General features: G+C 49.9%; 1 protein-coding gene and 1 pseudogene across 3 annotated transcripts in view; one reads left to right on the forward strand and one right to left on the reverse strand.

The window, feature by feature from the left end:
* The window catches only part of PI4KB (phosphatidylinositol 4-kinase beta), a 53,478-nt gene that overhangs the window by 18,306 nt on the left and 9,550 nt on the right, over positions 1–25,622 (reverse strand). For 2 of the 3 annotated variants that reach the window (XM_028709879.2, XM_028709880.2), the window contains 2 exons: positions 18,294–19,275; positions 5,074–5,118 (listed from right to left, as the gene is read on the reverse strand). In XM_028709879.2, the coding sequence (XP_028565712.2) occupies positions 5,074–5,118; positions 18,294–19,247 (999 nt within the window). In that variant the 5' untranslated portion in view covers positions 19,248–19,275. The remainder of the gene's footprint in view (positions 1–5,073; positions 5,119–18,293; positions 19,276–25,622) is intronic. The other variant, XM_028709881.2, reaches the window with a different exon arrangement.
* Positions 13,936–14,417, forward strand: LOC114586433 (small ribosomal subunit protein uS19 pseudogene; annotated as a pseudogene).

A 25,622-nucleotide genomic window follows, 5' to 3' on the forward strand; every position in this document is an offset into this window, starting at 1 on the left:
GGCACTGAGCACAGAGGAGAGAGACTGCCCTGGCTGGAGGTAGGAAGGGATTCCCTGACAGCTTTGGGGTGTGTGGGGAAAAGGGGGTGGGCTTTGGGGCTGCTGTGTTGTCAAAACAAAGTTCCCCATTTCTCCCACACTGGGGGAATCAGGTCACGCTTGATGCAAGTGGAACTTTTGCCACGTTAAGACGCCTTAAGGAGCCACCAGGACTCCCTGCTGGGGTCTCTCTCTCCCCCCCCCGAACAGGTAATACCCCACCTCGGGTTGCTACAGAGCCCCACAAAGCAGCAAATTAGGGTAGCTGGGAGTCAGTTCTCAGCAGCGCTGTTTACCAAGAAGCCCTGGCCCCGCTGAGACTTGCCCCTGGCCTAATCGGAATTATAGGACCGCAGCCAAGAACAACATAGGAAATCTCTTAACGTTTCTGTAAAAAGATTTTGGAACAAAGAACTCTGGGTTTTCCAGATTCCAGAGTTTTTCCAGCAAAGGGGAGGGGAAGAGGCAAGGGTCTGAAGCAGAGTTATAGGCCAACCTGCAGAGGGGATCTGTATGGTTTGTGGGAGCTGGAGAAGATCAACTGCCTGAGATCCTGGAAAAAAACTAAGGCCTGAAAGTGTCTGATCTGGGTGGGCTGGCTGGCTTCAGCCGCCTTCTGCAGTCAGGTTCCTGTTCCTGCCCTCCATGAAACCACTGAATAAACCACGGTTTAGTGTTACGTGCAGGTCAGGCCAAATGTATAGCTATGGTTTGCTCACAATCATCTCTTCTCGTCTCCTTTCCAAATTCAGACTGTAGGCTCCTTGGGGCTGGCACAACTTTGTTAAGCAGGCATATAGGCAAACTCGGCCCTCCAGATGTTTTGGGACTACAACTCCCATCATCCCTGACTGCCGGTCCTGTTAGCTAGGGATGATGGGAGTTGTAGTCCCAAAACATCTGGAGTTTGCCTATGCCTGTTGTTAAGTGCTAAGTGCTCAGATAGCACCATAAGCAACAACCCAAAGAGGAAGCAGGTGAAGATCCGTTCTTCTTCCCCCACCCCTAAAAAAACCAACACTGTAGGAACCTACAGCTCCTCTGGATGCCGTTGGGACTTCAGCTCCCATCATCCCTGGCTCTTAGCCATGCTGGCAGGGGCTGATGGGAGTCGGAGTCCCTCACCCTCATACCCACATTATAGCAAAGCCTTACAGCTACAGTGGTGCCCCGCAAGACGAAATTAATTCGTTCCGCAAGTTTTGTCGTCTAGCGAATTTTTCGTCTTGCGAATTATTATTTAGACAAAGGAAACAAAGTCGCGAGACGTTTTCGTCTTGCGAAGCAAGCCCATAGGGAAATTTGTCTTGCGAGGCAACTCGCAAACGGAAAAACCTTTCGTCTAGCGAGTTTTTTGTCTTGCGAGGCATTCGTCTTGCGAGGTACCACTGTATTCCTGAGCTGGGGAGGGCCAACCAAGGAAAGGGGGGGGGGGCGCTGCTTACATTTGGAAGTGGCCAAACAGATTGACAAGCAAGCAAGATGGTGTCCACTGAAGCAAGGCAAATCTTTCCGTTCCACTTTCTTTCGATTTCTCAACCTCTTTCCCACCTGAAATTCTGCCTGCCACATTTCTGCACCAGTCTTTGAATTAGGATAGTTTTAAAGCACTCACAAACTCACTGGTGTTTTAGCGTGCGTCATTCCTAATATACTGATTTTCGGATGCGATCTCCCCCCAAACATACACATTTCCTGCATGCTTGTTTTCTAAATGAATTGTTTTTGTAAACACTTTCCCCTAATATGCACATGCATTACTTTTTGTTTTATTTTACAAAAATAAATAAATTCAACTTTGGAGAATTGCACTGCAAAACTCAGAGAACTGTGGGGTACTGCGTACTGGGTTTTAAGAAGCATTAAACATGAACCAAAATTGATATCCCCTCCCCTCCCCTTGTCCCATATTGAAGCAAGAGGGAGATGGGATGGATTTGAGAGAAGAGAGAGGCTTGGTTGCTTGACACAAGACAGAATGGATTTAAAGACAGGGAGGAGTTTTCAATTGGAGGAACTGAAGGATCTTCCCCAAAGTCCAAGCCTATGTTCTCATCACGAGCTCATACGTTGATTCCACCCATTATCAAGAAGAGGGTCGGGTATTCTTAGGGGAGAAGAAGAATCAGGTGAAATTGATAAAAGCAAAAATTCCAACGAAAAGAGGGGGGAAATTATTTGTAGACAGATGAGGGAAGAAAGAAGACAAGCAAATGAAAATTTCTACTCAACACAAGGCGCGCCAAATTAAAAATATATGTAATAATTTAAGGGCAGCAGAGAGAACAGCATTTCCTCTTTTAATTGCTCATCTGAGCAAAGAGAAACAAAATATGAATACGGAAGGCCTGCGACGAACAATTCAATGGTGGTTCCAAATGTTTTCCTTGCTCAGGCCGTATCTTCAAAGCAGGCAGGTCACTTGCCGCAAGACTTCCACCACCAGCACCCTTGTGCAGCCCGAGGTAGTGCTGTGGATACGCTGAACTTGACTTTGAAAAATGAAACACAAAAATCCCTTTGCTCCCAAAATAAGAAGAGAGTGCGTAATTCAGAATGAAATATTCCGCAGTGTGATCCAATTTGAAAAGCCGACTCCATCTCCGTGAGCCCAAGGGAGGAGTCAATTCTTGTTTCATCAAAAATCAGCATCTGAAATTACTCAGCTTCCTCTCCCCTCCCCATTCATTTTCCTTTGGTGCAGTGTATATTAGAATGCAAGCCAACAGGAAGTAAAAATTATCTTGTTTTTTAAATGTTTGTGTGTTTGGGTTCAGATGCTTCATATATATTATAAAATAGTAAGTCACTGCAAATGCAATGCTAAGGTCTAAACAAAGCTCTTGGAATGCTGAACTCTTCATGAGTGATATGAATTAACAATGGGCTGCCCTATGTATAAAAGGCCCTTTGGGCTTATAAAATGCCACGTGTAAGACCACGAAGAAAGGCCACGAGATTAACTACTGTACTTGCTTTGTAGGAGGTCTAGAACTCTAGCTGTAAGAGGATAAAATGTAATAGTTTAGCAGCAGCAGCTAGGCTTCCTTCCACTTATAAACATTTCAGGAAAATCAAACTGGGTGCACTTCTAGAAACGGGTTTGCTTCTCACAATTTACAGAGCCTGAAATACCTGCTTGAGGGCTATGAGGTGTGTGTGTGGCTAGACCTGGGAGAATGGCACAGGGCAAGGGCTGGAATCATATAAGAAGGGACTACTGGGATACACTCTGGTTGTGAAACATCACTGCCTGTTTGGGAGTACAGTGGTACCTCGAGTGACGTTACCTTTGGGTAACGTAATTTTGAGTTATGAACGCGGCAAACCCGGAAGTGTATACTTCCAGATTTCGCTTCACGCATGCGCAGGAGCGCTCTATCGCACCGCGCGAGTGTACAGAAGCGGCGCCTCCAGATACGGACTTTTCGGGGTAAGTACAGACCCCCAGTACGAATTACGTTCGTATCCAGAGGGTCCACTGTATAGATCTCTGTGGGGCCATCAAAACTCCGAAATATCTCTTCCCCATTCCACTGTCTGTCTGGATCACTGCCCCCCACCCATGTGAGCACTAAACCATGGTTTACCAAACCAGGGTTTGTCAAACCATCGTTTATTGCTATGCGTGAATGCTGCCCAGCAGCTTAACTATGGTTAGAGGCTGCTCGTTAAGGGAAATGATTTATTAAACTTACTGTTAAGCATAGGTGAGCATTACGTGTGAACAGAGACCACCTCAACTGTGGTTAGGAGCTGTTGCTGCCCCAAAGCTTTACGAGTGAAGAGTAGCTAAAAGTCCAAATTGCTTCAAGGTTCAGCAGCTATTGGCTGGTGCTTTTTGTTGGATCTGTTAACAGAAGGCTCATTTAGTTTGTACCTTAAGGGTTAAATCTGTCAAGCGTTCAACTTAACTGGCCCAAAGGGGGATGGGGTGGAGGTTTTGCATAGCAACGAAATAGAATGGCATGGCATTCACTAAGGCAGCACATGCCCTGATTGGCTGTGTCATTGTGATCGAGTTTTCCCCCTCTGTATATGGGGTCCACCGTCTCGCTGCTATGTACAAGGGCTTGAACCAAGGAAGAAAAAGCCTTTGTGTTCCTATCTCCTCTATACAGTGGTTTTGTTCAGCTTTGCTCTGTGAAGTGTTATCAGAGCTTTTCGGCCTGGAATCTGCCTGTATTATTTAACACTTTTTAACTACAGTGGTACCTTGGTTTAAGAACAGCTTAGTTTATGAACCACTTGGATTAAGAACGCGGCAAACCTGGAAGTAGGTGTTTTGGTTTGTGAACTTTGCCTTGGATTAAGAACATGTTCTGCTTCCTGTTGAGTGTAAATTGAGTTCCCCGCTGCTATGGAAAAGCACGCCTTGGTTTAAGAACGCCTTCATTTAAGAAAGGACTTCCGGAGCGGATTAAGTTCGTAAACCAAGGTACCACTGTATTCGGTGACACAGTAAACCAAGGCTTTTTAAACAATGGCGTGGCTCCAACTGTGCCTCTATTAACTATGGTTAAGCGTTATGCGCCATGGAGACCGCTGGCTGCCAATCTGCATTTGACATGACTTTAGTATAAACAAGACAAACCTGCTGGGGAGCCTCATACCATGCAGAGCTCCACAACCCCCCTTCCCAAGCTCAACATGCACGCGGGTGGCGCATGAGTGATGGAAGAGAGAGAGAGAGGCATGACAGCCAAGGAAGTCGGTTAGCCAAAGAGGCTCAGTCAAAAATGACTAACAGCAGTGTGGTATTGTGCTCGCTGGGGTGACTTTATTTCATTTTTTCCCAAAGTGGTGGAAGAGAAGAGAGGAATGGATTTTGCCTTTGATGCTCTGCAAGATGCGTTTGCCAAGGGTGATTGGCGGGCTTAGCAAAGTGGCTTAAGATGACAACAGAGAGGAAATGCTGCTGCGAAAGAAATTATTTGTTGTTGATTTTTGGTAAATCACGGGAAGGGAAGCAGGCAGCCCAGTTGGAAGAGGCGGGGGAGAAAAACAAAAAAAGCTAAAACGCAGGCCACTTACGGAGCAAAATGATCTATCAAGGCTCTCCGTACTCGATGACAACTCCTGAGAAATGAATGAGAGGGAGGGGAAGAGGGGTGGGGTTTTTTTTTGTTTTCATTTTTTAAAAAATGTAAAAAAGGAAGGGAGAGGGAGGGAGAAAGTCGAGGAGAGAAAAGGCAAGTTTTTTGTTTTTTAAAAAACCAGTTCTGCACATTCCCTCCCCACCTGCCCCATCTCAACACAGAGAACAAACTGCAGGCGCTTTGCACGGCAAAACAACGCGCCCCCCCCCCCTCCAGGCGAAACAACTCAGTGGCGGAATATTCTGTCCTCCTGCTCAGGAGAGGAAGGGCTTCAGAGAAACAGCGCTTTGCTTCCGAAGTAAGAGAGCCAGAGGAAGCCAACTCCTCTTCCTGCTGCTTGCTCCAGCACCTGGTATTCAGAGGTACATTCTGGAAGCCAGTGCAACTGCGTGGTCTTCTGGATGCTGCAGAGCTGTGACTCCCCGACTAACAACATCTGGTAAAGGCCACAAGCTCCCCATCCCTGATTTAAGCCATCCAGGCTACAAGCAGTTGGCAAACCTGTCCTATGATCTTATTTGAAGATTATCAACGGCCTCAGCCCAGTATACCTGAAGGAGTGTCTCCACCCCCATCGTTCTGCCCGGATGCTGAGGTCCAGCTCCGAGGGCCTTCTGGCAGTTCCCTCATTGCGAGAAGCAAAGCTACAGGGAACCAGGCAGAGGGTCTTCTCGGTAGTGGCGCCCGCCTTGTGGAACGCCCTCCCACCAGATTACCTGACATTCAGATGACAACTTAAGGCAGCCCTGTTCAGGGAAGTTTTTAATGTGTGACATTTTAGTGTATTTTTCGTTTCTGTGGAAGACGCCCAGAGTGGCTGGGGAAACCCAGCCAGATGGGCGGGGTACAAATAATATTATATTATATTATTATTATTATTATTATTATTATTATTATTATTATTATTATTATTATTACAGTGGTGCCCCGCAAGACGAAAAACCCGCTAGACGAAAGGGTTTCCCTTTTGGAGGTGCTTCGCAAAACGAATTTCCTATGGGCTTGCTTTTCGTCTTGCGAGTTCCTGCAGGGTTTTTTTCCTCCCCCCCCCCCTTTTCCCAAGCCGCTAAGCCGCTTAACAGCTGATCCGCTAAGCCGCTTAACAGCTGATTGCTAAGCCGCCTAACAGCTGATCCGCTAAGCCGCTAATCAGCTGACCCGCTAAGCCGCTTATCAGCTGATCCGCTAAGCCGCTTATCAGCTGATCCGCTAAGCCGCTAATAGCGCTAATCCGCTAATGGGCTTGCTTCGCAAGACGAAAAAACCGCACGATGAAGAGAATCGCGGAACGGATTCTTTTCGTCTTGCGAGGCACCACTGTATTATTATCTGAGCTAGAAGCGCTCCCTGGAGCCCACAAATTCTTTAAGTTAATGCGGAATAATTAAGACACTTGGATGCCATGGAAGGCAGCAGGCAGAGGTCTGGCTTAATGCCTACAGGTTGAACTTGTCTCTTTTTCTCTCTCCAGAGGTCGCCTGCTTTCCAAAACGCCTCTGGAAACTGGAGGCTTGGCAGAGGCGCTGAGGATTTTAGAGACCAGATACCCAGATCCACTCTGGAACAGCAGCTCCCAGGATCTCTTCTGGGACAGATCCGTCAGCTTAATACGAGGCAGGGCGCAAAGCCCACTGGGTGTCCTTGGGACAGTCGCTTGTGAGAACAGAATGGTGGGTTTCGGGGAGGAAAACACAGGCAACACCCTGGATGGACAGCAAGGTAATAAAACTATAAAATAACCCGTTTGCAACAGGTGGAACAGGTTGGTGCTAAACAGGGAGCAATTCTGTTAGCAGGAGGATGGGGGGGGAGTTCTACAAAAGTGAGAATCAGACAGAGAGAACTGGGAAGATTCTCAGGCTGTGTTATATCCTCCCCATCATTAATCTCACACCCCCTCCCATTTTGCAAAAAAGGGAGTTTTAAAAGCCTTTTAGGGCAAGTCGACTGTGTCACTTTTTTTTTTTTTTACAAAAAGAGGCCAGGGTTTCATCCGAGCCAAACCTTACTAAGATGTAAAACCAGTAATAACAATAAAAACAAGAGGAGGAGAGAGAGAACGCACCTTAAGAAAACCAAAGTGAAACCAAAAGCGGGCAGTGTGGTTGTTTTGACAAGTTTCCCTTAATCACATCACTTCTTTTTTTTCAGGAAGATGAACCACCCTGGAAAGGACTCTGTCTCTCGGCCAGCTTACAGATAGAAGTGTGGAAACTGCTGCTGGACTGCAGCTCCCATCCCCAACCACTGGTCACGCTGGCTGCCAGGGCTGATCGGAACTGGGAGTTGAGCATGGAGGGCCAGAAATGCTCCCCACCTCTGAACCCAGAGTCATTCTGCTGAAACCAACACCAGGGGCGGGTATCAAGGGCTATCTAGCACAGGCTTCAAACAGCCAGGTCGCCTGGTCACCTGGGGCGACTCTCGAAGGCCTCCAGGCGATCCAACACAGAAGGGCTTTGCACGCTTTCCTCGCTAGGCATAATTTTGCACACCTCTGTTGTGTTCTCCAATCTTTCAGTCGCTTCCTCCCTTCCTAACCTGAGCATACAAGGGAGACTTTGACCTTTCCTCACTGGGGAGGCATTCCACATGCATGGGCATGTTTTTCTGCATCCCTTTAAGCTCGCCATTATCATTTTATTTGAGATGGATTGGGGGAAACTATGCTACGTCTCAGCACAACTATTTCCAAATGCGGGAAAGGATGAGGAGAGTAAGAACCAAGTCGGCATAAGGAAAAGGGAGAGGAAAAGACAGTATTGATGCCAAGAGGAAGGGTGTGTTTGTATATATAGAATTGTAGAATTGTAAGGATCCCCAAAGGCTCCTCTAGTCCAGGCATAGGCAAACTCTGGCCCTCCAGATGTTTGGGACTACAATTCCCATCATCCCTGACCACGGGTCCTGTTAGCTAGGGATGATGGGAATTGTAGTCCCAAACATCTGGAGGGCCAGAGTTTGCCTATGCCTGCTCTAGTCCAATGCAGGAATCACAGAAGACAGGATTTCTCTCCATCCAGAGTTAATAAATTCATAGAATCACTGAAAGGTTGGAAGGGACCCATTCTGTGGATGGAACAGTCCATCCTGTTCATATGGACCGGCCACAATATCCATCGTTCTCTCATCCAAAGAGCCTATGTCAGGCTTCCTCAACCTCAGTCCTCCAGATGCTTTGAGACTACAATTCCCATCATCCCTGACCACTGGTCCTAGGGATCATGGGAGTTGTAGGCCAAAAACATCCAGAGGGCTGAGTTTGAGGAAGCCTGGTCTATGTATTAAGATTATCTCCTGCAGAACTGACGCAGCGATGGATGGATGGACTTCGCCCCACATTTACGGCCGGCTATTAATGATGGTTTTCCGCTTGCAGTCCTCGCGGGGGCGAGTCGAGAGGAGATGAATGGCCGACTGCTCCCCCCATCCTGGCTCTGGGTTCGCTGACGATGCTTTTCTCCCCAGCACAGGGATAGGCTTTGTTATTCGTGCGCAGGGAAGATGGTGTTATTTCCAAGAGTACCAAAAACTGGGCCAAATCACGCAATGAGGACCGTTCCCCCCCAGTTTATGGAAAACAGAAGCAGGCATAGAAGCCAGAAGTCTGGCCAAGTCACCGAGGGGACAGAAATGGTTGGAATTCTTCTTTTATGTTCAAAGGGCCAAAAAAATAAAAATAAAAAATTGAACGAGGCCAGGAGAAAGGAGTAGCTGTTGGGCCCATTAGAAAAATGTAAAATGATCAGACTTTAAAAGGGGGGGGGGGGGGAGGAAGGGAACACTGCGCTTCCTTCACAGACACACACAAAGCCCACACAGTGTATGACACCCTACAGAGGACTTTGAGACCTCTCATAGATAGCAGCTTTATGTCACAGAATCAGAGTTGGAAGGGGACCCTGAGGATCATCTAGTCCAACCCCTTGCAATAATAATAAATCCCACCGTTCCTCCGGAAGGAACCCGGGAGGCAAATGCATCCATAATGGCAAACCACTGTGAGGTTTTTGTTTTTACAATCAAGCAGTGTATAAATGTCCTGAAATAAAATAAACAAATAAATAAATTTAACACACCAGTGTGGTTAAAAAGAAAAAAAAAGAATAAAGCTTTTTATCTTGAACTGGTGTAATAAAGTGCAGGAAAATGCAAACACACACACTTGATTAGGCAAAGCATAATGCGTTCTTGTATAATTATATGGAGGTTTTATGTATATCAGGAAAGCAATATGTACTATCAAGTTTCCATTACAGTGGTGCCCCGCAAGACGAATGCCTCGCAAGACGAAAAACTCGCTAGACGAAAGGGTTTTCCGTTTTTTGAGTCGTTCCGCAAGACGAATTTCCCTATGGGCTTGCTTCGCAAGACGAAACGTCTTGCGAGTTCTTGCGAGTTTGTTTCCTTTTTCTTAAAGCCGCTAAGCCGCTAATAGGGTTGCTTCGCAAGACAAAAAAACCGCAAGACGAAGAGACTCGCGGAACGGATTAATTTCGTCTTGCGAGGCACCACTGTATTAAACAATTTTTTTTATCACTTCCATTTCTTCCCTTGGATTAATGCTGTTTCATGTGAAAGAAAGAAAGAATGAATGAATGAATAAGAAAATGAGTGTTAAAGAATGCTCATCAGGAATCTACAATTCCGTGATTCTCTGACTGAACCGATTGGAAATGTACATCCCTCCCTGCTGAGCTGACTGGCTGCAGGCCTGCCCATCTTGACATTAAAAAGGCCTCTTCGCAAGGGATCAGAGACGGCGGAAACCCTTGTCCGATTTCACCTGGTTTCCAAACCCAAACAGGAAACCTCTGCAGTGATGTCGATATTCCCCCGGTCCCCACTTGTCGGTGTCTGAATCATCCTGAGTCACTCTCACCCAGTTGCCACAGAGACCTCAGAGCAAGGGGAGCGTTCCTTGCACAAAGGTTGCCCAGCTCTGCCAAACACACACACACAAAACGCCTGCCTGCTGTGTCACCGCAAAGCAGGTTCCTAAGTGCTCTCATGTTACACAGCAAGGATTTCCTGGCAGGACACAACTGGCTCCTCCTCCAGCACCCCCTGCAATATTACCTGCCCAGGTGCAAATGCCACAGCGAGACTGACAGAGAGAGAAAGAGAGAGATAGAGAGAAAAAAAAGCTCAAGTTTCTGTTCTTAACGCTTTTTTTAAAAAGTGAAGAAAAATAGACCGTCCTCATTTGGTAACTCTGCAATACAGTGGTACCTCGGGTTAAGTACTTAATTCGTTTCGGAGGTCCGTTCTTAAGCTGAAACTGTTCTTAACCTGAAGCACCACTTTAGCTCATGGGGCCTCCTCCTGCCGCTGAGCCGCCAAAGCACGATTTCTGTTCTCATCCTGAAGCAAAGTTCTTAACCTGAAGCACTATTTCTGGGTTAGTGGAGTCTGTAACCTGAAGCGTATGTAACCTGAGGTACTGCTGTACTTTAAAGTGGGGAGACATCAGGATTGCAGGATCTGTTGCTGCCGAGAAGCAGATTTCAAAACAGTGGCCCAGATGGGCAGATGCACAGCTGGCTCTGAGGGGCAGGGCATGCCTTTTGAGCCCAGAGCCTGGCATGCAAAGCCCTTCCGTGGAAGGAAAAACCCACACCTGGTATTCGCCGACAACTGAAGCAGGAGCTTTTCAGCTGCCAACTGCCCAGAGATCTCCTGGTAGACTCTTCATCTGCCTTTTGCTCCTGGTTGAGAGGGGTTGAAGAAGCCTTTTCAGTCACGAGGACCGCATTTCCTTCTTGGCAAGCTTCAGGAGGCCGCGTGCCAGCGGTGGGCGGGGGCCAGAGGGGAAAGGAGGCAGGGCGACAGAGGCAGCTCTTACCTCTGCACAACAGGCCTACACCCCAGCTGTGCAAAAAGTAAGATATTTCCCCTGCATGCAGACGCACCTCTCCACCCAAATATCACAGTTCAAGGACATGTTCCAGCTACGTGAAGGCACTCAAGGGGGGCCCACAGCACTGGCAGAGAGAAGGGTGGGGGCCCAGCGAGAGGTCCAAGGGCTGGAGAGAGGGGAATGACACGCCCAGAGGTCCAGCCACCAAATTAAATCACGGCAGGCCTATGGCTTTATGGCTAAAGGTTTCACTAGCTCGGTGGAAAGTTGTCAGAAGAGGAGGAGGATGCATTCGTAGGGGCAACACACACACACACACACACACACACTGTATTTTTCGCCCTATAGGACGCACTTTTTCCCCTCCAAAAATGAAGGGGAAATGTGTGTGCGTCCTATGGGGCGAATGCAGGCTTTCGCTGGAGCCTGGAGAGGGAGAGGGGTCGGTGCGCACCGACCCCTCTCGCTCTCCAGGCTTCAGGAAGCTATCCGCAAGCCTGGGGAGCCAGTCTCCTAAGGCTTACGGAGAGCTGCGTGCATCCCAAAGCCTGGGGCGCGCTGAACAGCGTGCCCCGGGCTTCAGACAGCTCTCCGCAAGCCGGGGGAGACCGGCGCGACTTCCCGCCGGGCTCCCTAGGCTTGCGGATAGCAGCCTGTTCTGGGGGCTGGGGTCGGGGGAAGCTCGGGCTTCCCCCGCCCCAGCCCCGCGCCTGGGGGGGAAATAAAATGTTTTTTCTTTATTCCCCACCCACCCAAACTAGGTGCGCCCTATGGGCCGGTGCGCCCTATGGGGCGAAAAATACGGTACGTAACAGAAGAGCAGGTACAGTGGGCAGGGATTCCCTCCCTGTCATAAACCGAAGCAAGGAATATGAGGATCCCTTGCCACAATGTAGATTATTAGGGAAAAGGAATCACAGGAAGCCTCCTGCCAAAGCAGTCAATGCTAATGGAGTTAGCAATTTGCGTGCTAAAGTGTGCATTTTAAGAGGTGGCAAGACTAAGGGGTAATATGAAGAGGCGCTCGGACCAGCCAAAGCATAAGAACGTAAGAAGAGGCGGCTGGATCAGGGTAATGTCCCATCTGTCGGTTGTAATCCACTGGGAGCAATCAAGTACAACATTACCTGTTTTGCCAGAGTGGTCATGCCAGAGTTGGTCCAGCCAGTCAAAACTTCCTGTTCCTCCTGGCCTGGAGCATCCTTCCTTGCGTGTGACTAGTAGGGGGGCGTGACCTTTCAGACCTGGTAAAAGGCCATGTCACGCAGCCAACTCCCTCTCTTTGATCTTCTTTCTCGTCCTGCGAACGTCCTAATTCACCTGGACTGGACTGCTGGCTGCCAGCAATCCCCCAGGTTATCTCCCATATGGGGTAAACCTGTTTGTACATGTTTGTAACTTTAAGCCTAAAGCTTTGCTTCAGGGATCACACTGTGCTCTGCCTGATCACGAGTAAAACTACTTTCTTGTTACTTATAAATAAGACTGTTGTGTCTTTATTCTTTTAGGTAAAGGTAAAGGAACCCCTAACAGTTAAGTCCAGTGGCAAATAACTCTGGAGTTGCGGCGCTCATCTCGCTTTAGAGGCCGAGGGAGCCGGCGTTTGTCCGCTTCCGCAGACAGCTTTTCCGGGTCATGTGGCCAGCATGACTAAGCCGCTTCTGGCGAAACCAGAGCAGTACACGGAAACGCCGTTTACCTTCCCGCTGGAACGGTACCTATTTATCTACTTGTGCTGCGTGCTTTCGAACTGCTAGGTTGGCAGGAGCTGGGACCGAGCAACGGGAGCTCACCCTGTCGCGGGGATTCGAACCGCCAACCTTTCGACCGGCAAGCCCAAGTGGCACAGTGGTTTAACCCACAGCGCCACCCACATCCCATTTTATTCTTTTAGGAGGGATCAAAGGGGTCTTACCAGGAATAACAGAACATATCTCAATCTGGGCAAGCCAGATTGAATTGTTTGTTGTCTTAAGAGACTCACACAAGTTTGCAACCAGCTTTCTGCTGCGTAAGAAGGGGAACGCACTCTGCTATATAAAGAAACTTGACAGCGCAAGTTAGGAAGGATGTTAATAATCAATATATCCTCTCCTGCCACCCTCAACATTCCCACACCATCTAGCACAGCATCCTGTTCCCACAGTGACCAAACAGATGCCTCAATAGACAAATCAGAAGCAGGATCCAATCGCAAGAGCCCTCTCCTCTCCTTCGGCCTCCAGTCACTGGTATGGAGAAGCACTGCTGTCTCCGACTGGAGGCAGAGCACAGCCATCATGGCTGGTAGCCATCAATAGCCCTCTCCTCCTCCACAAATTTGTCTAATGCTCTTTTAAAGCTATCTAGGTTGGTGGCCATCACTCCCTCCTGTGGCAGGGAGTTCCACCGTTTAACTCTGTGCTGCGTGAAGAAGTCCTTTAATTTAAGTACAGTGGTGCCCCGCAAGACGAATGCCTCGCAAGACGGAAAACCCGCTAGACGAAAGGGTTTTCCGTTTTGGAGGTGCTTCGCAAAACGAATCTCCTATGGGCTTGCTTCGCAAGACGAAAATGTCTTGCGAGTTCCTGCAGGGTTTTTTTCCCTCCCCCCCCCTTTTCCCAAGCCGCTAAGCCACTTAACAGCTGATCCGCTAAGCCGCTTAACAGCTGATCGCTAAGCCGCTTATCAGCTGATCTGCTAAGCCGTTTAACAGCTAATCCGCTAATCAGCTGATCCGCTAAGCCGCTTATCAGCTGATCCGCTAAGCCCGCTAAGCCGCTAATGGGCTTGCTTCGCAAGACGAAAAAACCGCAAGACGAAGAGACTCGCGGAATGGATTATTTTCGTCTTGCGAGGCACCACTGTATCCTGACTCTTCCAGCATTCAGGGTGTCACTGAGTTCTAGTGTCATGGGAGAGGTAAAATATTTCTCTCTCTCTCTCTTTTTCCTGGAGGAGACTGCAGCCAAGATGGCGGAAGTGAAGCAGAAGAAGAAGTGTACTTTCTGGAAGTTCACCTCTCGGGGTGCTGACCCGGACCAGCTCCTCGACATGCCTACGAGCAGCTGATGCAGCTGTACAGCGCCAGCCACTGCTGGCGGCTCAACCGCGGCCTGCGCCGCAAGCGGCACTCCCTCCTCAAGCGGCTGCGCAAGGCCAAGAAAGAGGCCCTGCCCCTGGAGAAGCCTGAGGTGGTCAAAACCCACCTGCGAGACACGATTATCCTTCCGGAAATGGTGGGCAGCATGGTTGGCGTGTACAATGGGAAGACCTTCAACCAGGTGGAAATCAAGCCTGAAGTGACTGGCCACTATTTGGGAGAGTTCTCCATCACTTACAAGCCCGTTAAGCACGGCCGACCTGGAATCGGGGCCACCCACTCCTCTCGGTTCATTCCTCTGAAGTAAGGGGATTTCGGAAGGCTCGTGTCTTGCGTGTAAATAAAAGGGTTTCCCAACAAAACAAAACAAAATAAAACAAACAAAACAAAACAAAACTTTCTCTCTCTCCATAGTTTTATAAACTTCTATCATGTTGCCCCTTACTCGCCTTTTCTCTAAACGCAAAAGTCCCCAAACTGCAACCTCTCTCTATAGGGGGGTTGCTCCGTCCCCTCCCTCTTCCAACTCTACACTATCCCGTTTGAGGTGAGGCAACCAGAACTGCAATTTTAAGAAGTGCTCAGCCTCAGCACTTCCCACGTTTTCCTTGGAACATCTCTTGCGGCACTTCGGGCCCAGAAGACTCTCTGGACGTCGCCAGGAGAAATCCAGCCCTGCGTGAATTAATAAGCATTCCGGGCTCCGGTTTCCAGTTGGCGAGTGGCTGGGATCATCCTGGGCAACCGGCGGCCTCCGAGCTCCCGGCTTTCTATCAGACCATTGTTCCCCTGCGAACAATGAAGCGGCAGGGAGTGGGAAGGGCTCTGCGAGCCGCCTTTGGGGCCATCTGGAAGACAAGCCTGGGAATCGAGAGCGTAATAGGGTGGTCAATTGTTCTGGCTTGGCCGGGACGGTCTGGGGAAGATCGCCTTCGCGCCCCAAGTCAGCATGCAGCACCTGACAGTGTGCCGGCTTCCGAATGCGGAGCCAATCGGCTGCGCATCTTGCATACCAGCCTACCTCGCAAGGTTGTTGTGTGGGCAGGATTAGATATACCTCTCCCAAGCACTCAAATGCAATTTCATTGGAGGAAACATGGGGTGGAAATGCGATTTTAAAAAATGAGAGTACAGCCTCTGCATTGGAGAAGAGGGGAGGAAAGGAGCCCGGTTTCTCCACATGCATAAGCTCTGAAGAATTCCATGCAGCTCAACGCCTGAAAAAGAAATTTCTGGAATTTCTTTTATACACTGCATACGCTAAAAAACTTGAGGCTGGCTCCTGGTAACTCGGCATTTCTAGCATGTTCACCGCCCCCCCCCCCAATCTTTAAAAGCAGATTAGACAAATTCATGGAGGATAAAGCTATCGAAGGCTGCTGATCACGATGGCTGTGTACTCCCCACTCCAGGATGAGGATTAACAAAAAGTAATTGGGATTCGCAGGCGGGGAGAGTTGTTGCTGCTGCACCTTTGGGACATCTGCTTGGCCACTGTGAAAGAAGGAGGCTGGACAGGATGGGACCCCTTTGGCCTGATCCAGCAGCCAGGCCCTTCTGATGTTCTTATGGCACCACGAGGTCCTAAGTAGATATACCACATAGTTTCCCAGTTCTATCACAAAATTCCAGCGAACCCACCCCCTCACTTCCCCCTGGGCTTTATCAAGGGACCCCCGCATCTCTCAAATGCCCCACACCCAAAGAGCACTCGGCAACCGCGTCTGACGCAAGCCCGAGTCTACGGAAAGACAGGGAAAGTTCTGGCGCATTAAGTATTCATTTGCTGCTCCGGCGATACTGAAATTCCACCCCAGAGTTTCTGCTCGGATGATCTCCAACAACGTGCGCCAAGGGGGTAGGAGAGAGAGAGAGAGAGAGAGAAAGGGAGAGTGAAAGTAGACCTCTTGGCTCGCCTCTGGCGGCTGAGTTCACGGACCAATGTTTTGCCAGATCGAGGGCTGGAAAGAGAGAGAGATGACGGTCTGGCAGAGACAACCACAGCAGCACATCTGGACGCCAGAACAGGCACATCCAGCAGCACCGTAGAGGCCTGGTGCATTTCAGCTCCCGCTTGTCAATCACATGACGCCAAAATGATGTCGCGTATTTGACACCAAATTTGGCCCCTGGAGGCTGATCCTGATAAGGATCTGGTCTGTGGAGCCAAAAAAGGGATCCCCACCCATGATTTAAAGCTCTCCAACTTTTGTTCCCCCGCCCCACAAGCATGGGAATCCCGAGGGTCTTTCACTATGTCCACACCCATTGAGATTCTGCAGCTGGTGTAGCATTGGGTATCCGCCCCCAGCACAATCTCTTTCCTCCACTTTTTAATTCTTTCACCAGTTTTTCTTCTTTAATAAAGGCAGACGGCAGAAAGGATCTTGCTCTGGGTCGGGCTGGGAGCCCGTTTTATTAATTATAATAAATGAGGGTGAGGAATGATGGGAGTTGTAGCCGAAGAACATCTGAAAGGCACCACATTGGCTGCTCTTGAGAGTGTTGGACTGGCAAGGCGTGGGTTTATACCCCTGCCTGGCCAGTAAGGTTCCTGGAGGACCTCTTAGGCCTAGCATACCTCGCAGGGTTGTTGTGAGGGTCCACATGAAAGGATGGGGAAGAGCAACATACCCACCCTGAGCTCCTTGGTAGAAGCTTGAGATTAAAAACTACAACATGCAAAACTAGATCATAATTCCATGAATACCCCTGGATACATTTGTTCCCCTCTACTGCAAGGCTGGGGAACCTTCAGGTATGGCTGGGACCCCCAGTTCCCTACAGCCCCAGCTGCCAGCATAGCCAACCATGAGGGGCGATGGGAGTGGCAGTCCAGGAACATCTGGAAGGCCACCGATGCTCGCCATCCCTGTCTCCATAAAAAACCAAGAGGATTTTTGATGGGATTTCCCCATAGAACACACAGGACCTTATGTTCCCTCTCTCTATCTCAGCCAAGGTCTATCACCAATTTTGGCAAGGATAGCCAAGCAAATTAATACTCTGGGTTTCAAAGTTTCTTTTCTACACATTTGTTTGTTTCCCGAAAGAGAGAAATCACACCATCAACACCACTGGGTGGAAGAGAGAATTCGTGGAGAGAACAAAATACCGGAGCCAAGACGGCTTTATCGACTGTAGAGGCGGAGCTAAAATTAGGTCCCGCCCACTGTCCCATGGCACTGTCAATCGGTGGCTAGCCAGGGGCTAGAAGACTCTCCAGACGGTGAGCGCGGCTGCCCCCTGGGATTGCCATCCCCCCCCCAGGTCCACTTACCCTATTTCTCAGAGCGGGAGGCATAGAAACTCACCCACATATTCCCAATATGTCATATTAATGACGCCGACTCCTGTAAGCATCTCCTTATCTAACACGGCCTTCCCCAGATGTTTCAGGCTCACAGCTCCCATCAACCCAGCCAGCACCACTGGCCTGGAGCAAACAATACGGCTGGGAGCCTGAAACATCTGGAAGGTGTCATGGTGCGGAAGGAACACAAGAAGCTGCCTTAGATGGAGTTATACCCACAGTCCTGCCGGCATGCTGAACGGCAGCAGCTCTCCAGGGTTTTCAAGCAGGGGACGTTCCCAGCCCTGCCTGGAGGTGCCAGGGATGGAAACTGGGACACTCTGCACGCCAATCAGGTGTTCCACCCCAGAGACACAGCCCTTTCCCAAGGCTGCCCCAATACGTGTGGATTTTCGACCGTAAGACCCTTGAGGAACAGGGTACATATATAAAAACTGTAAACACGGGATTGGAGCCATGGTGGGTGATCAGGGCAACACACCTGTGCCCCCTGGCCTTTCTATTTTCCTCTACCGCAACTGGGGGGACTGGTTGGCAATGCCCAATTACATCATCCCAAGAGACGCTCGAGATCAAGCGGTCCCTTGATAAGCAGCAGAAATGGAACCGCCCCGTCCCACGCTGGATCCGCGTGAAAGCTGGCAGCGAAATCAGGCTCAACTCCAAAAGGAGGAGGACAAGGCTGAGCCAGGAAAGCAGCCACAACCTGGTTGGCACATGTCTTACCTTATGCCCAGCTCTCTGGCACGAGAATGGCCTCTGCCTACCAACTTGCCACAGAGCCGGAAGCCCACCCTAGGCAGAATTTCCCCTTTCCTGATTTGTTCATTTTCACAAGGATTAAAAGCTGAATAACGGCGAAAAGGATAAACCCCCCCAGTAACCTATCCCCCTCGTTACCTCGTCGTCGTTCTCCACTTTGGGGTTGCTGGCGGTCCTCTTCAGGTTGCTGCTGAGGTGGATGCCGACGGTGGCGTCCGACTTGGACCTCTGGTGAGTCCTTTTGGAGGGGGAGAGCCCCGCCTCGGGGGCCGGGCCGAGGGCCGGCAGCTCCCTCTTCCGGTGGGCCGGCTTGAGCTCGTCGGAGAGGATGAGCTTCCGCAGCTTGGTCCCGCGGGAGTGGCGCTGGGTGGAGATGTGCATGTCCGAGGAGTAGGCGCCCAGCAGGAGGGCGCACTGCAGGGAGAAGTTGATGCTCTGCCGGCAACGGTGGACGATGTAGGGCTTGATGGCGTCGCCCACGTCCTCGTCCATGTGGATGTACATGTTCAGCAGCTGCGGCAGGTAGAAGTCCACATCCTCGTTGCGGAAGCAGAAGAGCCGGTTCCCAATGTAGGCCTGCACGCCGGGCTCCTTCGAGTTGTACAGGTACGAGATCGCCATGGAGATGTCAAAGAGCTTCGACTCGAACAGGCGCAGCAGCCACGACTGCTTGGCCGAGTTGTTCTTCTGGCGCCGCCGGGCGCTCTTGACCGAGTTGGCCGCGTGCTGCTGCTCCTCCTCCTGGATCTTGTCCGGAGGGTCGTCCAGGCACTTGATCTCGCAGCACTCGCCGGGGCTGCCGTTCAGCAGGGCCAGGCCGGGCCGGCGAGCCGCGCCTGCGCTGCCGTCCTTCAGCTGGATGGACCCGTCGGGAGAGATGCAGTGCATCAGCTTGACCTTCTCCAGCACCTCCTCGCAGGCCTTCTTGGCCACCTCGGGGTCAATGACCGCCAGCTCGCCCACGCCTTCCGTGATGACCCCCAGGGCCGCCACCCCGCCATTTCCTGGGGGCGGCAGCACCGCTGCGGCCAGCGCCGCCTCCTCCTCTTCCTCCTCCCCTGGCGGCGGCACGTCTGCGTCGGAGTCACTCATATCCAAGGCGGGCTGTGCTCTTTCAAAGCTGGAAAGCAAACCAGGAGAGGGAATTAAAAGAGAACGTGCGCTCACCAGGCAGCCTGGGAGCACAGAGTGCTGGCCTTACGCAGGTGTTCTCTCTATGAGCTTGCATCCTTCCCCAAAAAGCAAACTAAGGCTCTAGTCCTTCCCCAAAAAGCAAACTAAGGCTCTAGTCCGTTGCAAATAACGGTCTGGTTTAATAGGTACATCTGGCTCAGTATTGACTACACTGACTGGCAGGGGACATTTCTAGCCTTGCCTTCAAACGCTGCAAGGGATTGAACCCGGGACCTTGTGCACACAAAGCAGATTATCGCTGAGCTGTGGTCCTGCTAAATACAGCCTGTATTTCAGTGCTTAAAAACAAACAAACGGACGATCCCGTTTCACATTCCGCCACCAAGACTATGGTTATTCATAGAAAGAGGATTCTTTTGCAGCAAATACAGGCTGGAAAAAGGCCACAAGATTGCTAGTGCATAGACCTATGCCAGTCCTCTGTAGCCTTAAAAAAGGGGGAATGAGTGCCAATGTTCCTCCTCCTTGGTCACCAGAAACAACTTCTGACTTACCACAGGTGACCAGCGTTTTGACAAGGCTGCCTAAAGCGAATTTGCTTTCCCCCTTGATGAGAGAGACTGTGGCCCAATGTACAGAGCGCGGCTAGGATTCAAATCCCACTTTTGCCACCCATTCTTAAGGTAGAAACAAACCCTGCTCCCATGCAGTATCAACGCTATTGATACTATTGGTTTACTGAGTTTTCACTGTGGCTCTTTCCTTTGGCCAGAGGTGGTCACCTTGGGCTGAACCCGGCCCAAGAACCCTGGGGTCACCAGCTCAAGGCCTGCATGTGACCTCCAGTCCTGACGCCACGGCAGAAGATTCTTAAAAAGTTAACTGCAGAGCATAAAGAGGCTCCCCTCCTTTTTTTACCGCTGGCCACATACATGTGCTTAAAGTTTCTCTAACCTCTGGGAAACCACCAGAGACTCCTGGAGTGTGGAAGGCAGGGAGAGAGTGGGAATACTTCTCTCACGATGTGGGCAGAGGCTGCGGGCTGCTACCTCTTCACAACTACTCTGTTTACGAATGCTTCAGGTTACGAACTCCGCTAACCTGGAAGTAGCTGCTCCTGGTTGCGAACTTTGCCCCAGGATGCGAATGAGAATTGCGCACCAGAAGTGCGCTCACAACGGGAGGCTCCATTAGCGAAAGCACGCCCCAACATAAGAACAGGTTCAGCTTAAGGATGGACCTCCGGAACAAATTAAGTTCGTAACCAGAGGTACCACTGTATCCTTCTTTCCCTCCTGCCACCATCAGAAGCACATTTGGTGGGAGAAGGCAGGCCTTTTTGGTGGTGGCTCCCTGACTTTGAAACTCCTTCCCTAGAGAAGCCAGACAGACACCCTCTTTGCTGTCCTTCAGCCAGCAGGTGGATACTGTTTTATTCCAACAGGTCTTCGGGAACTGCCTGGATTTTAAATAGTGCTGTGATGAATTTACTATCTATATTTTAACATATCTGTTTTGATGTTGCGTTAATTCTATTATGCTTTAATTTATTTTTACTATTATTTTTTATATGTTTTCAGTGTCCTGTATTTTATCTGTGTTGTTTTAATTTGTGTACGCCGCCTGAAGTCTCAGTATGAGAAAATGGTGGGATGTAAAAAAATGAATGTAGTAATTTTGGTCCCAGAGCAGCCTTACGAAAGCAGCTGCGCCATTTTGGAATCTGGTGACTCAACTTGTGGCCGTCCCAGAACTAAGAATGTTGCCTGTGCAGCAAGAAGGCGCTGTTTAAATACTAAAATCTCCCCCACCGCTCCGTAGATCCAGCACAGGTCCACGGCACAGGTCGTACCAGACCGAGAAGTCGTTAACAGGATTAGTTTAATGGTACTGGAACAGGAAAAGCATGTAGGCTGACAGGCAGCAGTCTCTGTTCGCTGCAAGTGTCTAACGGATCTGTAGTCTGGTGGGAGCTGTGTGCCCTTTACTGACTGGGCCCAGCCAAAACGCCAGCCCTGTCGGCAAGAGCCTCTGGTGGCGGCATAGTGGTTAGTGTCAGACCAGGACCTGGGAAAGAGCAAGGTTCAAATCCCCCCACTCTGCCTCATGAAGCTCACTGGGTGTGTCTTTGGGGGCAAGTTGCTACCTCCCTCAGCCTAACCTGCCTCATAGGGTTGTGCCAGGGATTAAATGAGATGGGCAGGGGAGAACCACATACACCACTTCGAGCTCCTAGGATTAAAAAAAAAAAAAAAAGCTGAGATATGAATGCAATGAATAAATGAATATTATAATTAATAATAATTTGATTTATTGCCCGCCTTTCAAGCTAAGGTTCCAGGGCAGGTTGCAACACTTTGAAACGCAGCATTAAAAAAGTTCTAAACAAATTACAGCAACAGGTTAGATCTGGGGTCAGCAAACTTTTTCAGCAGGGGGTCGGTCCACTGTCCCTCAGACCTTGTGGGGGGCCGGACTATATTTTGAAGGGAAAAAATGAACTTGGGCAACACGTGGAGAAGTGTCAAGAGCGCCAAAGGACAGGTGCAGATATAGAGGCAGGTGAACCGAACGCAGGTGAAGGAAGTGGGAAGATCTGGGCAGGATGGCAGTAAGCCCAGAGGAGAGGATGGAGAGGCCCCACCTGAGTCTACTGAGAGCCACAAATCTATCAGGCAAATGAATGGATCCGTGGCAAGCAGAAGTCAACAGCTGGCTACTGACTGAAGCCAGAACCTGCGAGTCCCTGGGATGCAGAAAGCTCCCAGCACCAACTCAGACCCTAGAGTCCAACTCAGCTCAGTGCTGCTGACACTCAGTGGCAGAGTCTCTCCAGTGGTTTAAAAAGGCAGTCTTTCCGAGGTGCCACAGGGCTTTGAACCCGGGGCCCTCTGCATTCGGTGCAGGTGCTCACTGCTGTCCTTCCCCAAAAGATAATTCGATGGCAAAAAGTGAGGAGGAATTAAAGAACCTTTTAATGAGGGTGAAAGAGGAGAGCGCAAAATATGGTCTGAAGTTCAACATCTAAAAAACGAAGATCATGGCCACTGGTCCCATCACCTCCTGGCAAACAGAAGGGGAAGAAATGGAGGCAGTGAGAGATTTTACTTTCTTGGGCTCCATGATCACTGCAGATGGTGACAGCAGCCACAAAATTAAAAGGCGCCTGCTTCTTGGGAGAAAAGCAATGACAATCCTAGACAGCATCTTAAAAAGCAGAGACATCACCTTGCCAACAAAGGTCCGTATAGTTAAAGCTATGGTTTTCCCAGTAGTGATGTATGGAAGTGAAAGCTGGACCATAAAGAAGGCTGATTGCCGAAGAATGGATGCTTTTGAATTCTGGTGCTGGAGGAGACTCTTGAGAGTCCCATGGACTGCAAGAAGATCAAACCTATCCATTCTTCAGGAAATCAGCCCTGAGTGCTCACTGGAAGGACAGATCCTGAAGCTGAGGCTCCAAGACTTTGGCCACCTCATGAGAAGACTCCTGGGAAAAGACCCTGATGTTGGGAAAGATGGAGGGCGCAAGGAGAAGGGGACGACAGAGGATGAGATGGTGGGACAGTGTTCTCAAGCTACCAGCATGAGTTTGACCAAACTGTGGGAGGCAGTGGAAGACAGGAGTGCCTGGCGTGCTCTGGTCCAGGGGGTCACCAAGAGGCGGACACGACTAAACGACTAAACAACAAATAGTCCTCATGGCTGCGAATAAAGGGCTGATTTAACAGGAAACCACATAAAGATGCCTTTCACAGTGTCAGCCCCTTGGTCGCACTGGCTGAGTATTGTCTACACAGACGGGCAGTAGTTCTCCAGGGCTTCAGGTAAGGAGCCTGTCCTGGAGATGGCGGGGGCTGAACTTTCTGCATGCTGAGCAGATGCTCTGGCCCTGAGCGTCATCCCTTCCCTTGTGATCTTCAAATGTTAAGAGTCACTGCAGCAGAGCTATGCTTCCTCACGCGCCCAGAGATTAACACACACACACAGAGCGCAGAAGAATTAATCCCCTTCTTTCCAAAAAGGGAAGCTTTCACTTAGAGGAGTTTCCTGCCAATAACACTCCCAAATTCAAAGCGCCACACAAGAGAGGATTTGCAGCCTGCGAAGAACACGCTAGCAGGTCACAGGGTCCGAAATGAAATGACTCCCTTCTAATTAAAGGATGGAATGAATACCCAGTTTTATCTGCTTAGCGTGTGATGTAACCACTGGAAGGTGGGGCCATGGGCACGGCCGGCTTCTCTCATCAAAAGCCCCAGAGGAATTTTGCCTTCTATGATCTTTTGTCCCTCTCTCCCTCTCCCACACCAATGCTTAAAATAAATGTGGAGGAGCTGCTGCTTTCAGGGGACTCAGGTTAATCCAGGGACTAGCAATAGGGGATTGGTAGTCCAGGATCCACGACTGCAGCAGCTTTCCAAAGTAAACAAGCCCAAAGAGAATCAGAGAACCCATCCCACAGCAACTTCTACCACAGAACCCTGCAGAGAAGCCTTACCCAGTCCCCCCCCCCCACTATATCATATTTATATATCCGTTTCCTCAAGGGATCTCTTGCAAATCTTTACAACAGCCCTGCAAGGCAGGGCAGCGTCATCATCCCCACGTTTTGGGGGGATTTGGCAAGGAAGAGAAGCAGTTTGCCCATGGTCACTCCCCAAATTCGCAGCTCCTCTTTCGTAGGAAGCAGGAGAGAACCAAGGAGGGGGAATTCCAGCAGGGAGTTCGTGCCTGAGGCCAAGAGCCAATTAGCTCTCCACTGCCAGAGGATGAGGCAGCTCAAGATGTCTCAGGGGATTCCCACACAGGCCCTCCTGTCACATTTATCCACATTTTCCTTCACCTTGCTCATCTGAGTACTCAAAACAGATTGTGCTTTAAATATATACAGTGGACGCTCGGGTTGCGATTCGGCGCTTCTGCACATGCGCGACCGCCGAAACCCGGAAGTAACCTGTTCCGGTGCTTCGGTGGTCCATAACCTGAAAAAACACAACCTGAAGCGCTGTAACCCAAGGTATGACTGTACAGTGGTACCTCGGGTTAAGAACTTAATTCGTTTCGGAGGTCCATTCTTAACCTAAAACTGTTTTTAACCTGAAGCACCACTTTAGCTAATGGGGCCTCCCGCTGCCGCCGTAGCATGATTTCTGTTCTCATCTTGAAGCAAAGTTCTTAACCCGAGGTACTATTTCTAGGTTAGCGGAGTCTGTAACCTGAAGCGTATGTAACCCGAGGTACCACTGTATATATCTGAAGGGGGGGGAGGGTGACAGCATAGTCAATGGGCTGTACCCAGCTAAATTTTACTCCAAGTAGACCCACTGAAATTAATCACCCTTGCTTAGTCACACGAACATTCATTTTGACGGGTCTTTGCATCGGAGGCAACCTGATGCAAAACACAAAGTTAAGGATGTGAAACCATCCAAAAGGAGTTAGGAACATCAAAAGAGCCTGCCTTCTGGATCAGGCCAAGGGGGCCCATCTAGCCCGGCATCCTGTTCTCACAGTGGCCAAGCGGATGCCCCAATAGGAAGGCCACAAGCGAGACCGGAGTGCCCCAGTATTTTCCAGTTGTCGTTCCACAATACAGTGGTGCCTCACAAGACGAAAATAATCCGTCCCGCGAGTCTCTTCGTCTAGCGGTTTTTTCGTCTTGCGAAGCAACCCTATTAGCGGCCTAGCGGATTAGCGCTATTAGCGGTTTAGCGGCTATTAAAGGCTAGGCGGCTTAAAGGCTATTAGCGGCTTAGCGGCTTAGAAAAAGGGGGGGGCGAAAAAAATCGCAAGACTCGCAAGACGTTTTCGTCTTGCGAAGCAAGCTCACAGGGAAAATCGTCTTGCGAAGCAACTCAAAAACGGAAAACCCTTTCGTCTAGTGGGTTTTCCGTCTTGCGAGGCATTCGTCTTGCGGGGCACCACTGTATCTGGTATTCAGAGGTAGATTATTCCTGAGCATGGAGGTTCTGCTGTCACAACAGACCTCCGCAAGGATAGCCCTGCTGGATCAGGCCAATGGCCCATCCCAGGGGCCTGTGGGAAACTCACAAGCAGGACCCGGGTGCAAGAACCCTTTCTCCTCCCATGGCTTCCAGCAACTGGTATTCAGAAGCGTTACTGCATCCGACCGTGGAGGCAGCGCACAGCCATTGTGACTCGTGGCCTTCTCCTGCATCATGTATTCATCCAAAGCTCTTTCACAGCCATCCAGGAGAGCTAAACTTAAAAATAAATATTATTATATTGTTTTAAAAAGCTGTCCGAGGCAATGGCTGCACCCCGTGGCAGAGGATTAGCGATCTCTCCAAGTTAATTACGCCTTGCCTT

Source organism: Podarcis muralis, chromosome 16, assembly GCF_964188315.1.
Source record: "Podarcis muralis chromosome 16, rPodMur119.hap1.1, whole genome shotgun sequence".
NCBI lineage: Eukaryota > Metazoa > Chordata > Lepidosauria > Squamata > Lacertidae > Podarcis > Podarcis muralis.